Raw genomic sequence first — 13,673 nt, forward strand, 5'->3', positions numbered from 1 at the left:
TTTTCATTTCTTCTGAACAGAAAAGTCCAACATGTTCTGTTGTATCACCTGTGAACTATTGTTGTGACGAAATAATTTACTTTACTATAAAGAATTTGCTTCTTCACTAAATAGAGTGTTATGTTTAAACATTATTCATGTAAATTAATGATTTATTTTACCTCTACAATAATAAATTTTTTTTATTAAAAACCAGAACAAAAAAGTAAAGCACAATAAAATCGTCCACAATTAATTTCATTCCCAAGAATGATCACTACAAATGCTGTAACTCCATATGCTATAGCGCCATTCCCACGAAAGAAACTTACACAAGTGAACACCTGGTATTTTTATACTATATATATCAATGTTAAATACCATTGTTAAATTAAAAGAAGGAATGAAAATACATACTGTGCAGAAAATGTGTCCTCAATAACTAATTTAGAATATATGTTTTGTAATAAACAATACTAAATGCTTTATGAGTTGACAATAAGGGAATATGGTCGGATATACAAAGAGGGGAAAATAGTTGCTACATGTATGGTACCATGAGGCTGGCTATTTTGGTACCTTTAGTTCAACAAAATTGGGAATCCTTTATTTGTCAATCATTTGCTGGTGCTTGCATAACACACAATAGTGTAGAACATGGTTTCTTTGAGTTACGGTGAGTTCCAATTGTTTTCACAAAATAGTTACATGGATAAGGATTAACTTTTAATAAGTTGCGCTGGGTTTCTTACTTGTTTATTTAAAACTAATCTTTAGCTATTGTGCAGTTTGACAACAGCTGACCAGAATATGAAAATAGGGCATGTCACAGGGAGAAACACCAAGTCTTTTTGCGAATTTCATGCATATTGGACCAGGAAGATCGTTCAGTATTTAGTGAAAACAAGGCTTTAAAAGTGCCACAAAAAACCTCCCTTATTTTAGGTCCCAATCACTTTTTTTTATTCAGTCTCCCTACTTAGCTTTTGAAAGGATCATAGGTATGCCTTACACCCTGTTTTACAAAACTACCATAATTGTGCTGATATTATGGAATAAAAGGCAATTACACATCAATGTACTGGTATAGTTACCAGTCATAATTCCCTCTTATCACAAGTCAGTTGCAGGGTTTTAATGATTAACTGCTTCTACTGCTGTCGCAAAATGAAAGACAAAATTCGCCAACTATCAACATAGGAGATGCCAAAACATCAAGCTTTCCATTGTGTGGAAAGTTATGATGTTTGTTCAGGTAAAACACAAAACTAAAATTGATTGATGTTGATCTTAGTTGATCTATATGAGAATTTTAGCCTTTATTATTACCACTCTTCATGAACATGTAAATTATGATGGTTATGTGCCTTGTACAATTAAACATGTGGACCTTTTTAAAAATATTATCTCAATTTGTAGGATTGCTTATATCGTTGAAAATGAATAACTCGTAAGCGTGTGCTGCAACATTAATGAAACAGCTATTAAGGACTAGCTGAAATGTTATCTGGAAGAATACTGTTTGGTTGAAACAATGAATAAATAAAATCTGCATCTAATATGTTTGGGAATAAGTAAGGATTTCAGTGACACTATGCATGGTTTGCACTTTGTAAGTACTGTACATTATAGTTCAGCATGGTATTCCAGGTAAACTCAACTGGCCCACAAATAATGAATTCTGTATTTACCTTTATGTAACTTCATGTTGGAGAAATCAGAAAATATACACATGCAAAATAATAACAAATCAATCATTTTACTTTATAACAGTTTAATAATTGTCGGATCACAGGTTTAGACATTGGCCTGCAGATAAGCCAACCCCTCTTCTTCCAGGCCTTTATTTTTCCTAAATTATTTGGCTTATATGCGAGTATATATGATAGTCCTCTTCCAAAGTGGCCTATATGACAACCCTCTGGCTCAGTGCAAGCCATAGTACGTGACAACTTTACAATGGCTTAAGCACTTTACTAAATTAAGGAATCCAAGAAAACCATTATTTTATTTTAACAACAATATACAACTGTCACTTTGTAAATTTTATAAATAAGAATAAATAAAAAGAGACTGACATCAGTAATAGTTATTTTAAAACTCACTAAACCAAATAGTCTTGGTCCCTAAATTTTTAGCCATTTTGTGGAGGTTGTCAGTATAAAGAGATTTGATTTGTACAAAAGTGGCCATTTTTGGAGCAAAAAATGTAAACGGTATGTACAGGAAGCTAACATAGAGGTGTCAGTTTATGAAAGTTTAATTGTAGTTTTATTTTTGTTAGCTACAGAATAATGGCCATAAAATACTGATTATGTTACCATTAGTGTTTGTCAATAGTTTTTGTTTCTTTAAAATTTAATTTTGTATTGTAACCCTTGTTCATCCATCTGACCATCCTTTCATCAGTCAGTAAGAATGGGTGGTTGAGTGATATACATCACATGCTTTTACAGACCACTCACATCTCACCTCTGTCAGCATGGGTTCAAGTTTTGGCTCAGCCAGAGTGGATATGTGAGAAAATTTGTCAGTAGGGTACTGTGGATTGATGGTTCTGCCTGGAGTCTTTACAGTCTCTTCCTGCACTAAATATACTGGCTGCCATGTATGACCTATCATGTGCTAAACATGGCATTAAACCCACAAATCTCAATCACAGTCCTTCAATCACTGTGACATAATTTTCACACATGTGACTTGGTCTTTTAAGATGTTTGTTTGCAACAACCTCAATATATTGTACTTTTTTTCACCTACACTCATAAAAATGTGTTTGTGGATGGTTATCGAGGAATGTAACTAAATTATGTCAAAGCAAGTCATGGTAGGCTCATTTTTACTTTTTTGTATTTTCAGCTATTTTGTTAAACCCTCAGTATCTTGGGCCCTATACTTATCACATTAGTATGTGAATGCATGTTGAATGAGATAACTTATCCATAATAACATTAGGTCACTGTGACCCAATTTTTATGTTTGAGTGTCATGTATTTTCAGCTATCTGCTCATTACAACTTCTGTAACTTGGACCATATTTCACCTGCTCGTGTAAACTGGTATGTGGATGCAACTCAAAGAGTGTTACTTAACCACACCCAAATTAGGTCACAATCACCTTCCAGTAATTTTCATCATTTAATGACTTTTGTAGTTTTAGTTATTTTTTTCATTACGTTGTCAATATCTCGTACCTTATTTTATCCTCACTGATGAAAATTGATAATGTACATTCATTTCAAGGAGTGTAACTCAGCTATACCTAAAGTAAGTCACTGTGACATATTTAAAATCCTCCTTAGTAATCTCTGCATTGTAGGCTATTCCAGATGAGCTCCTTTTGGCAAGTGGATTCATGTTTATGAGTAAATACCATGTTTTTGTTTGAAACGTTGCTATGCACTAAATGCATAATTTGTTTCTACTTCAGCCTTGGGACAGTACTGAACTGTGGGTAGGTGATCTTAATGATGATGGAAGTTTAATTTTGGAGGGAACTAAAAAACAGGTAATTTATAGAAATCGTTCATAACCACATGTAGTTAACACAATTTCTTAAAACTATAAACAATTTGTGCCTACCATATTATGAAAATTGATGAATGGGAAATTCAACATTTTATTCATATTGTTGATAATTATATTTGGAAACTTCCACATTTAGATGTGAATGTTTTATGTCACTGGCATCTGATTTTGGACTCTTAATGCAGGAATTTACCATATATACTCATGTATAAGTTGAGTAAAACTGCAAACAACATAAACTCTGATCTGCTGTCATATATTGCTCTGGCAGATTAGTGTCTGTGTTGTATGTTCTATACATTGCTCCAGACATTACTACATGCACCCATATCAGCTGGCATATGTGACAACATATATGCAGACCTGCCAACTCTTATGATTTTGCTGTAAGTCCTACAAAAATTACCCTTAAAATATAGACTTACAGCATACTAGCAAAAACTTTGAAAAATGATCGTTGCAGAAAAATCCAGATTATTGGTTCATCCATGTTTCATTGGGATCTGAGTTTCCTCTTAGAATTAGTGAAATCAGTCAGGGAACCAGACTAACTTTACAGCAGCATGCCAGATGCTTTAAACTGCACCCATTTGTTCGTGTAAAGCATATGCATGATCAAACGGTTGATTATATAAAAAATGTATTGGCATCCAGAAAGTGATGCATGTTTAAGACGAAAGGGAAAATAAGCTTCTAGAAAAGTGTTAATAATCAACACAGAAGAATAAAAAGTTGTATTCAGATACTTGTGAATAGAAGCTGGAAGGGACACAGTTACTTTTATTGGACATCACATACCAGTTTGAGTATTCTGGGGGAGGGAGATATGATTGCCATCATCATGTGAAATGGAAAAGAATTTCTAAGAATTATGTCAAGTTGAGAGATCGCAACAAGCCATTGAGCTGCATAGGGATTGGAACTATAGTTTGCGCTTCTTTACTAATAGTAAATAAAGTCTACACATACTTTACAAACTTTTCAGTTGAACATAAAGTTTATCGTCGGTGCGTCTAACTTTTAATTAAGTTTTCCAGCTTTACAAGAGTATTTATTGATATTTTCTTACGCCTTACTGAAAACTGGTCAATCTTATGGAAGAAAAATCAACTGCCTTACTGAGATGGACTCGTAAGGCTTGGCAGGTCTGTATATGGGTCTGTACAGTTTATGGCATCTTTGCTATTTGGTTATTGTAAAAATCTTGTTCTTTCTCCATTGTAACCAAATTTTCAACATTAATAATATGAAATTGACTTTTATGTGGGTATCTGCCAGTCATAAGGAAGGCATGCCCCAAACAGAATTGAAAGTATTTATATTTAAAGCCTATATTGTAGAAATTAGGATAAGCTAATTGTGTGTATTCCTGTGAATCTTACATGTATTCTGGTTTTATATAAATTGTTGCTGCATGAAAACCAATCTACAGCTGTCTTATGAAAGGTATTCAGAGTATTAAAAGATGTTGATTGGAAAATATCAGAATGTTATTTGATTAGAAAATAACTCATTTTGGGTGAATTATAAATATACAGAAAGGCATAATTAGTGCGACAAATTAGGAGTGATATTAATGTAGGCTTCAGAAACTAGTTGACAACATGATAAAGCAGGCTTCTGAGACTAGTTAACAACATGTTAATGCAGGCTTTTGAGGCTAGTTGACATGTTAATGCAGGCTTCAGAGGCTAGTTGGCAACATGTTAATGCAGGCTTTGGAGACTAGTTGACAACATGTTAATGCAGGCTTCAGAGGCTAGTTGACAACATGTTAATGCAAGCTTCAGAGGCTAGTTGACAACATGTTAATGCAGGCTTTGGAGATTAGTTGACAACATGTTAATGCAGGCTTCAGAGGCTAGTTGACAACATGTTAATGCAGGCTTCAGAGGCTAGTTGACTACATTTTAATGCAGGTTTCAGAGCTAGTTGACAACATGTTAATGCAGCTTTTGGAGACTAGTTGACAATATGTTAATGCAGGCTTTGAAGACTAGCTGACAACATGTTAATGCAGGCTTCAGATGCTAGTTGACAACATGTTAATGCAGGCTTCAGAGGCTAGTTGTCAACATGTTAATGCAGGCTTCAGTGGCTAGTTGACAACATGTTAATGCAGGATTTGGAGGCTAGTTGACAACATGTTAATGCAGGCTTTGGAGTCTAGTTGACAACATGTTAATGCCGGCTTCAGAGGCTAGTTGACAACATGTTAATGTAGGCTTTGGAGACTAGTTGACAACATGCTAATGCAGGCTTTGGAGACTAGTTGACAACATGTTAATGCAGGCTTCAGAGGCTAGTTGACAACATGTTAATGCAGGCATCAGAGGCTAGTTGACAACATGTTAATGCAGGCTTCAGAGGCTTGTTGACAACATGTTAATGCAGGCTTTGGAGACTAGGTGACAACATGTCAATGCAGGCTTCAGAGGCTAGTTGACTACATTTTAATGCAGGTTTCAGAGGCTAGTTGACAACATGTTAATGCAGCTTTTGGAGACTAGTTGACAATATGTTAATGCAGGCTTTGGAGACTAGTTGACAACTTGTTAATGCAGGCTTCAGAGACTAGTTGATATGTTAATGCAGGCTTTGGAGAGTAGTTGACAATGTCCTTTTGAGAAACTTGGTTTGAAAGAAAAGAGATATGCTTTTCATACTAATTAGACACATAAGAATGATTATTTACTTGCTGGATTTGTTAAGTTCCCAAATATATTTTTAAACAGCTTACATTTATTGTTGTACAGTTCACTGAAGTAGTGTAGTGTATGCTGACTCACATAGCAAACTGCTAATGAAGTTTACCCTCTTTTACATGCATTTACTACAGCAGTTGAAAAAAAGGCAGTTATTGGAGTGAAGGTTAAATACTTCTGTTAAAGCATTATTTGTTTAAGTTTGGTTTAAAAACATTTGAAAAATACAAACTAGTTCATGGTACTAGTACATCAGAGAGATGTATTACATAAACATTGGGACAAGTGTATTCATGATTCATCAATATTTCATTTACAACATGTTCCATGGAATATTATTGTTTTATATGTATTCTATTGACTGGCAGTTTGCTGGTGGAAATGACGTAAGTGTTATGCAGCCATCTTGGACAGCAAAAAATGAGTTGGTGTACATCAGTGACCAAACTGATTGGTGGAACTTGTACCATGTGACCAGCACTGGTGAGCATGTGAACCTCTTGCCTAGAGAACAGGAAATTGGTGGGCCACAGTGGATATTTGGGAACCCTGGATATCAGATTGATCCTAGAAACAATGGTGAAATTGTTACGTTGTTTGGACAGGTGAGATACAGGTCATTTCAATTAAATCAGACTTCATATATTAAAGCGCCATTATAGTTTTTTTTTAAGATTCTAGAATATTGTGTATGTAGTTGAAAAACCATTTTTTATGGCTGTGAGCAATTTTTTATAGAGTTTGTTCCCAAATAGTTATACTGCTGCCATTCTAGAACTCAATACAAAAGAGTCACGCAGTCACAATAATTAAGCTTTATCTAGAGGCAATTCTTGTGGTTTCCAATAAATTTTATGGTAAGGGTAAATTTTAAAGCTTGAAAGATTCATTAAGAACAGATAACACATTTTCTTATTTGCTGTAATTTTTGCAATATTTGAGAAATTATATATTTAGCATTGTTTAGATTTTTGTAGTCTTTAACTCCATTAAGCAATTTTGTAGCCACACAAATTATTTGTTATTGTCATCTGATTATTGCAATAACAACATTCATACAAAATGCATGCATTCTTTTGTATAAAAATGAGAGTTTCACAAAATAATTTCTGACTTGCAAGAATTGTTTTGAAAATCTGTTTTTATATTGGAAAATATTAAGGGAGACAAATTATCGCTTTTATTGTTGTATAGAAGTCAACATTAAGATTTTGTGTTTAACTCACTTTCAAAGACACTGTTGTATCAGTGATTATAAATGTTGGAATGTGTGTTGATTGTGGAGGTTACTGATCATTTCAGGCAATGGAAGCCAGGTGACCTACTTTTAACACTCCATTGACTTTGCTGGGTATTTGGAATATACGTCTGGGGCATGTGAGACACTGCTTTTTTTACATTTTCATGTAGGAATGTTAATAATTTTTAAATGTCGATATGATAACTTTTTTATGATCTGTCATGAAGGAGCTTGGCATTCTGAACATGATGAATGGGCAGTACAGGAAGCTGGAGACAGGATTCAAGACCCACTCCTTTGTATCTGTGGCTGGGGATGGAACCATCTACTGTGTAGCAGGTAGCCCCACTCAGTTCCCCAGCATTATCAGGGTTAATTCCACTTCAGGGAAGGTACGATTAAACTATTTTACTTTGTTCTATAACTCTTTTTGTTTTTTTTAGTCATATTGATGCATACATCATAGTGATATGACTAAAATTATTAAAGTTATGTTAAAAATCCAAAACCATGACACACACTCATTTTGTTAGAACACAAATACAGATATAACATGGTTGTGTCAATACTTTTCATCGTAGATGTCCCTTATTCTCTGACACCACTGAAAGCATCACCCGGGCTGACAACAGATTAAACTAATTCCATTAAGTTTCAGAATCCTATAGCTCACAGATCATAACTATCGTTCTTACACAGAAATTATTACTTTTAATTCAGAAGGGAGATATCTTAATCCCTGTTGTTATGTAGATTAGCAGGTAGTAAAATGATTACCATTCATTTGACAGGCATTTTCTTGACCCAGCCCAACACTCGTGCAAAGTTTCATAAAGTGTTCTCATTCTCACAGTTCAGAACATAACTTGGTCAGCAGTTTTATGTCCACCTAAAAGATTATAGCAGCTTTCACTGATTTATAGCATTAAAAACATTTAAACAAATTAGGAGCTGTGTAATCTTCATTTAGAACTTTTGCAAACTAGTGATCAGTGATAATAGTAATGTCTGGTATAGCCTTTACTTAAAGTAATAAATAATCAGGAATCTTTATTTTTACTAACTTTGGAAATGTTTTCTTTTGAAAATGTCATGATTCAGACTATTTATTAGATGCCAGTCATGGCAACATTAACGTCTTTGGTTGAATTCAGACTGACAGATTTGAATCATTTCCATTTTTTATCTTACATCTTAAAGAGGCAGAGTTTATTTTTGACCCAGCACCTGACACACAGAAATTTTTGAAAATCTGTTTGGGACTCCACCAATTTTGAAAAATGCTATAACATTTAGACTTTTTGTCAGACTCATTGTAGTGAAATCCTAAAAGAAATTGTGATGCTGTTCTCAATGATATTTTTGTTCTCTGGTGCTCTATTTATATTTTGATACAAACTAAACCCATAATCTGTCTGTCCTTGTCAGTCATTATATTATTGACATCAGTGGCCTCCTTTGGTAATCAGGCCCTTTTATTTTCTCATAGACAGTCCCCTCATGTTGTACTGTCAAACTTGGCAGGTTTTATATGTATCACTAGTCTTCTTCGATACAAATTCTTGCATGACATAAGAGATCTATGCTGACTGATAGTTTGATTTAGGTCTGTACAGTTAATTGTTGTGGTGTCAACATGGTATTTACATCAAAAAACCTCTTACGTTTGGTTGGTCATAAATGCATACATGCCAACCATTATGCTTTTGGCAGACTGATTAATATCTTTTTCACCTAATTACTTCCTATCCTTGCCTATTTATGGATTTCACTTTTCTGTTTCATTTAAAAATGAAACTAAAGCAATAAAAGTTGTGTTTTTCATTTTTATTATCATCTCTTTAATTCCACTCATCATATAAATGTAGAAGATTTCAAATTGTGCAGGACAACCATGAGATGTGTTTTGCCTGTACAAAGCTCTTTGACATTTACATGTTTGGTGTGTTCATTGTGGACAGAAGATGTCTGGTCCAATCTCTTAAAAGGTATCTGAAGGGCCACGAAAAAAGAGCAAGCTCAAATTCATGAGAGAGTGGAATTGTTAGTATTTATCTGACTTTAGAATCTTTACTCATCATTATGAGGAATGTCAAGATGCCACCTCCACTGTAACTCCCACATGAAGACAATAAAAACAGTTCTGGTGACACCCAACTTTAGATCCTATGCACTACAACAGCTGATTCTAATCAACTATTGGAATCGTGAATGATATGTTTTTTATGACAAGCTCTGTCATCAAGAATGTCAGTGAGTAAGCTGGACAGAAACATAAGTTGGCAGCCCACTGGGTATACAGTGAATCCCTATCCATGCCTGTTTAAGCCAGGCATGTTGGATTACATATCAACTTTGTTGGCAAGACTAGCCTGCAAGTCAGTTGTCATTTGCTGAACACCATCCTGGCTGCTGACCAACTGGTTCAGCTTTCCAGAGGTCATGAATCTGGCAATTTGGACTGGTGCCTTAGCTTTCCAGCTGCCTAACCAAGTCTCTCTGTCTGTCCTTACTCGCTGACCATGTTGGACCAACATTACCCATCCACACCACATCCCATGCTGGACATGATCTTCCCACCATTATAAATAGCATATCCAACAGGAAGAACTTTATTTACACATATTGATGATACAACATAATGATTGACTTATGGAATGTTATGCCTTTGGATGGAGAGTGTACAAGTGGAGGACAAACAGGCTATTGACAGACATGCCTGAACTTCCAATCCGACCATGGAATGGTGGAATATAGTTTTCAGGCAGCATCAGAAGAAATATACAGGACTTTGCCTTGATTAGAATGCGCTTCTCTACCTGCAGTAAGTCCTACATACAAAGTCAAGACCTTGGTGGACATACACGATGGTGACCTGTCATTCAGAATCTTGCCACAATCATCTAAGATAAAGAAATTGCCAGATGTCTCTTGGATAAAATTTAGAACCCTGGTTACTTAAGAACCTTTTTCAGTGACTCCTTTGCCAACAACTTTCTAACTGCATTGGTACAAATCCCGTAATTATGTTTTTAATTAAAAAATAAATGAGCTTAGATATTACCGCCTTCAGTATTCTTGCTCCATTCTGTTGTAAAGTGGACTGACAAGTGTTTAATGCCATGTAAGTAATTGTCAGTAATTGTACATTGACTTCTCCACTTGACATGATATCTGTGGCAATCTTTCATACAGCCATAAGGGATGGAAGTGATCATGCCTGAAATTTGGTAGGCATGTCGCCAAGGTAATCATTAGAGCTGCTCACACTATGCTGTAGAATTCCCTTACAGTATCCTGTAATATGAATTTGATTAGAAGAGACTTGTTCATGTAGTCTTCTTTTCTCAAACCCCATAATATGGTGACCCTGTACTCCCTTCTCTTAAGTTCTCATCCTGTTTGGGTTATGAAATGAGATGGGAAAGCAGATGGCACAGTAGTTTCATCCTCCATTGTGTCCTGTAAACCTCCTCCATCATGTCTGGCTGTTGTCATGGATGACTGCACATGAAGAATTTGATGCTCAAATCTTGGAGAGGATCAAACGTCTGGACAACCTCCACTTAGAAAGCATACAAGGGGAAGTGGCTATGTTTTTGCAGTCAGTTTTATAAATTTTATTGAATTGCAATATTTTTGATATACGGTTGACATAATAAAATTAAAACCTGTAATGATGCCATTTTGTTAATTTTCAAGGTGGACATTATCAGAGAATCCAAGTCCCTTGAGCTGGACAAAGGTTATTTCAGCATTCCAGAAACCATTAGCTGGAATACAACAGCTGATGAAGTAGCTCATGGCTACTTTTACCCTCCACGAAACAAAGATTACGAGGCACCCACTGGAGAGTTGCCTCCCTTGCTGGTGAAAGCCCATGGTGGACCAACAGCAGCTACAACCAGCTCTCTTAATCTGAAGATACAGTATTTCACTAGCAGGGGCTTTGCTGTTTTGGATGTGGACTACAGAGGCAGCACAGGCTATGGCAAAAAATACCGACACAGACTGAGAGATAAGTATGTATGCTTCTCTGTGCCAAGTGAGATTCGACTTGCTAGGCATATTTACTTATTGATATTCATGCATTGGAAGTATATATGGTGCTGTAATTCTCTTTCTTTAGATACAATACTTTGAAAATAAGAAAGTAGGCCACAGCTTAATTCTCTAATTATTAATACTATATCCACTACTTGTAGATGTATTAACACACCACATGCATAAGGTCAGTCAGAGTAAAGCAGCAGAGATGATTCCAACAATAAAAATTTGGAGCAAACATGCTTAGAATTGGGAAATTTTCATCATGAAATGAGTGTTTGTAGGAATTTTTAACACATAGACTTGTAGTTTCTTGCCTCCTAAACCTTATCACTTGTAATATTTGTGCAGATTATTTTCAGATATCCCATGATAGTAGATACAAAAATTCATATTGTCAACCAGAATTACTTATAGTTGTACAGTTTTGTTCTTGCTTTATTTAGATGTTGCCTTGTTAAACATTAGTAGTAGTATTAGAAATTGCTGTTGCTGTGTTCTTAGTATTAAAGAATTTTTTTTATAACAAGTCCTTAATATGAAACAAATGTATTGGTTTATTCACCTGACTTTAATATAAATGAAGGCAGCATTATGATAGTTCTTTTTGTTGCTTACATGTTTTTTGGAATAATGTGCCCTATGATCATAAGGCAATGTTAATTTCACATCTGATTAAAGGATAGGAATCCTTGCAGCACATTTACCAGGCAGATACAAGTCAACAAACTAGAATATTGAGCGCTGTTTAAAACTTTTTCCATTTTTATTATAAAAAGGCATGAAATAATGTCTTAACAACCTGTCATAAAAAGACATGATTTGGTTCATTACAAGTAGAGTATTTAAAACGTCTTTTAGGATCTGATGATCTCACACTGGACTGAGCCTACAGTGGCAGATGAAAGTGTCAAGCCATGAGTTGAATATAAGCAATTCAAAGCACAAAATGTGTGCATCAGCCATTACCAGTATGTACTGTCAATTATCTAAACAAGCTAGTGAAAAAAAAGTTTTCAAATTATGGAAGGAATGTAAAACTGTTGGCAATGCACATATGCTGGAGAATCCTGGTACCTACAGGCTCCATGGTTGTGGTGATTCAGTTGAAACAGTCACCTAACCAGGTCCAAAAGGCTATGTTTACTTTGTCTTGCATTGATTTAATGACGTTAGACCCCATCCCAATTTGTTTCAATACATTGAATTAATCATTAAAATACAGCATCAACGTTTGTGACAATTTTCTTTTTTGAGAGGAAGGTGGAAAGATAGTAAAAGAAGTCTTGTATGATGTAGTCAGTTATAATACTAATTTGATCATTCTAAATTTCAAATATTACAGTTCTTTCTATAAATGCAAATTCACACAGGAAGAAAAGAAAAATTGAATTTGTGTTGTCTAATCTGAAGGAAATTATAGCTCAGTGGGCACATTCAGATCCATTACTAATTTAATTACCATTTTAATATTTCATGACATAAACATAAGTAAAGAGATCTTCTGCTGTTTAATATGTTACTGATCTTCAACTGTAGTTTATTTTTGAGGTTGCCATTGCATGTTATACAGCAACTATGGTAAAGTGACAAAAGAGAAGTTTTAATAGTCTTTTTTAATAAACTTTCAATAATATTTCATCATCATTTTCATAATCTGACATGAAAATATGCAAAAACAGTGGCATAAAGTGACATTTTTAACATTCTACACCCACCTCACCCTATTGTTTCCAACTTCACTCATTCAGGCAGAGGGCTAATTTCATCCAGATATTAGAGTCCACCTTCTTGATTTATTATTTTTATTATTAAATGTATTTTAAAAAAATGCAAAATATATGTATGATTAAGATGACTTATGTAAGGAAAAAGGTAAACATGTAACAGAATTGAATGGAATGAGGGAAAAGTTATGTCAAGCATGATTTTTTTAATTTAAACTGAGATGATTCAAAATAAAATTCTTGAGACAGTCCTAATTAATATATCAACATGATCCTTGTATAATCTCCATATACAAGGAATTTTAATGGTTAAGTGTTAAAATAATGCAGATTTTATGCATGGTATTTAAAAGGTAATGTCTGCTGTAAAATGAGACGAAATAAATTATCACATTTCTTAAATACACTTTTGTGATTAAAATAAATAGACACCCTGTTGAGCATAAT

General features: G+C 34.5%; 1 protein-coding gene across 1 annotated transcript in view; it reads left to right on the top strand.

The window, feature by feature from the left end:
- Positions 1-13,673, top strand: part of LOC149804927 (uncharacterized) — a 47,775-nt gene that overhangs the window by 15,059 nt on the left and 19,043 nt on the right. Inside the window, exons 5-8 of the mRNA XM_089945944.1 lie at positions 3,410-3,487; positions 6,581-6,817; positions 7,680-7,844; positions 11,155-11,474. Of these exons, the coding sequence (XP_089802070.1) occupies positions 3,410-3,487; positions 6,581-6,817; positions 7,680-7,844; positions 11,155-11,474 (800 nt within the window). The remainder of the gene's footprint in view (positions 1-3,409; positions 3,488-6,580; positions 6,818-7,679; positions 7,845-11,154; positions 11,475-13,673) is intronic.

This window comes from Sinohyriopsis cumingii, chromosome 2, assembly GCF_028554795.1.
Source record: "Sinohyriopsis cumingii isolate HCF-2022 chromosome 2, ASM2855479v2, whole genome shotgun sequence".
NCBI classification, from domain to species: Eukaryota; Metazoa; Mollusca; class Bivalvia; order Unionida; family Unionidae; genus Sinohyriopsis; species Sinohyriopsis cumingii.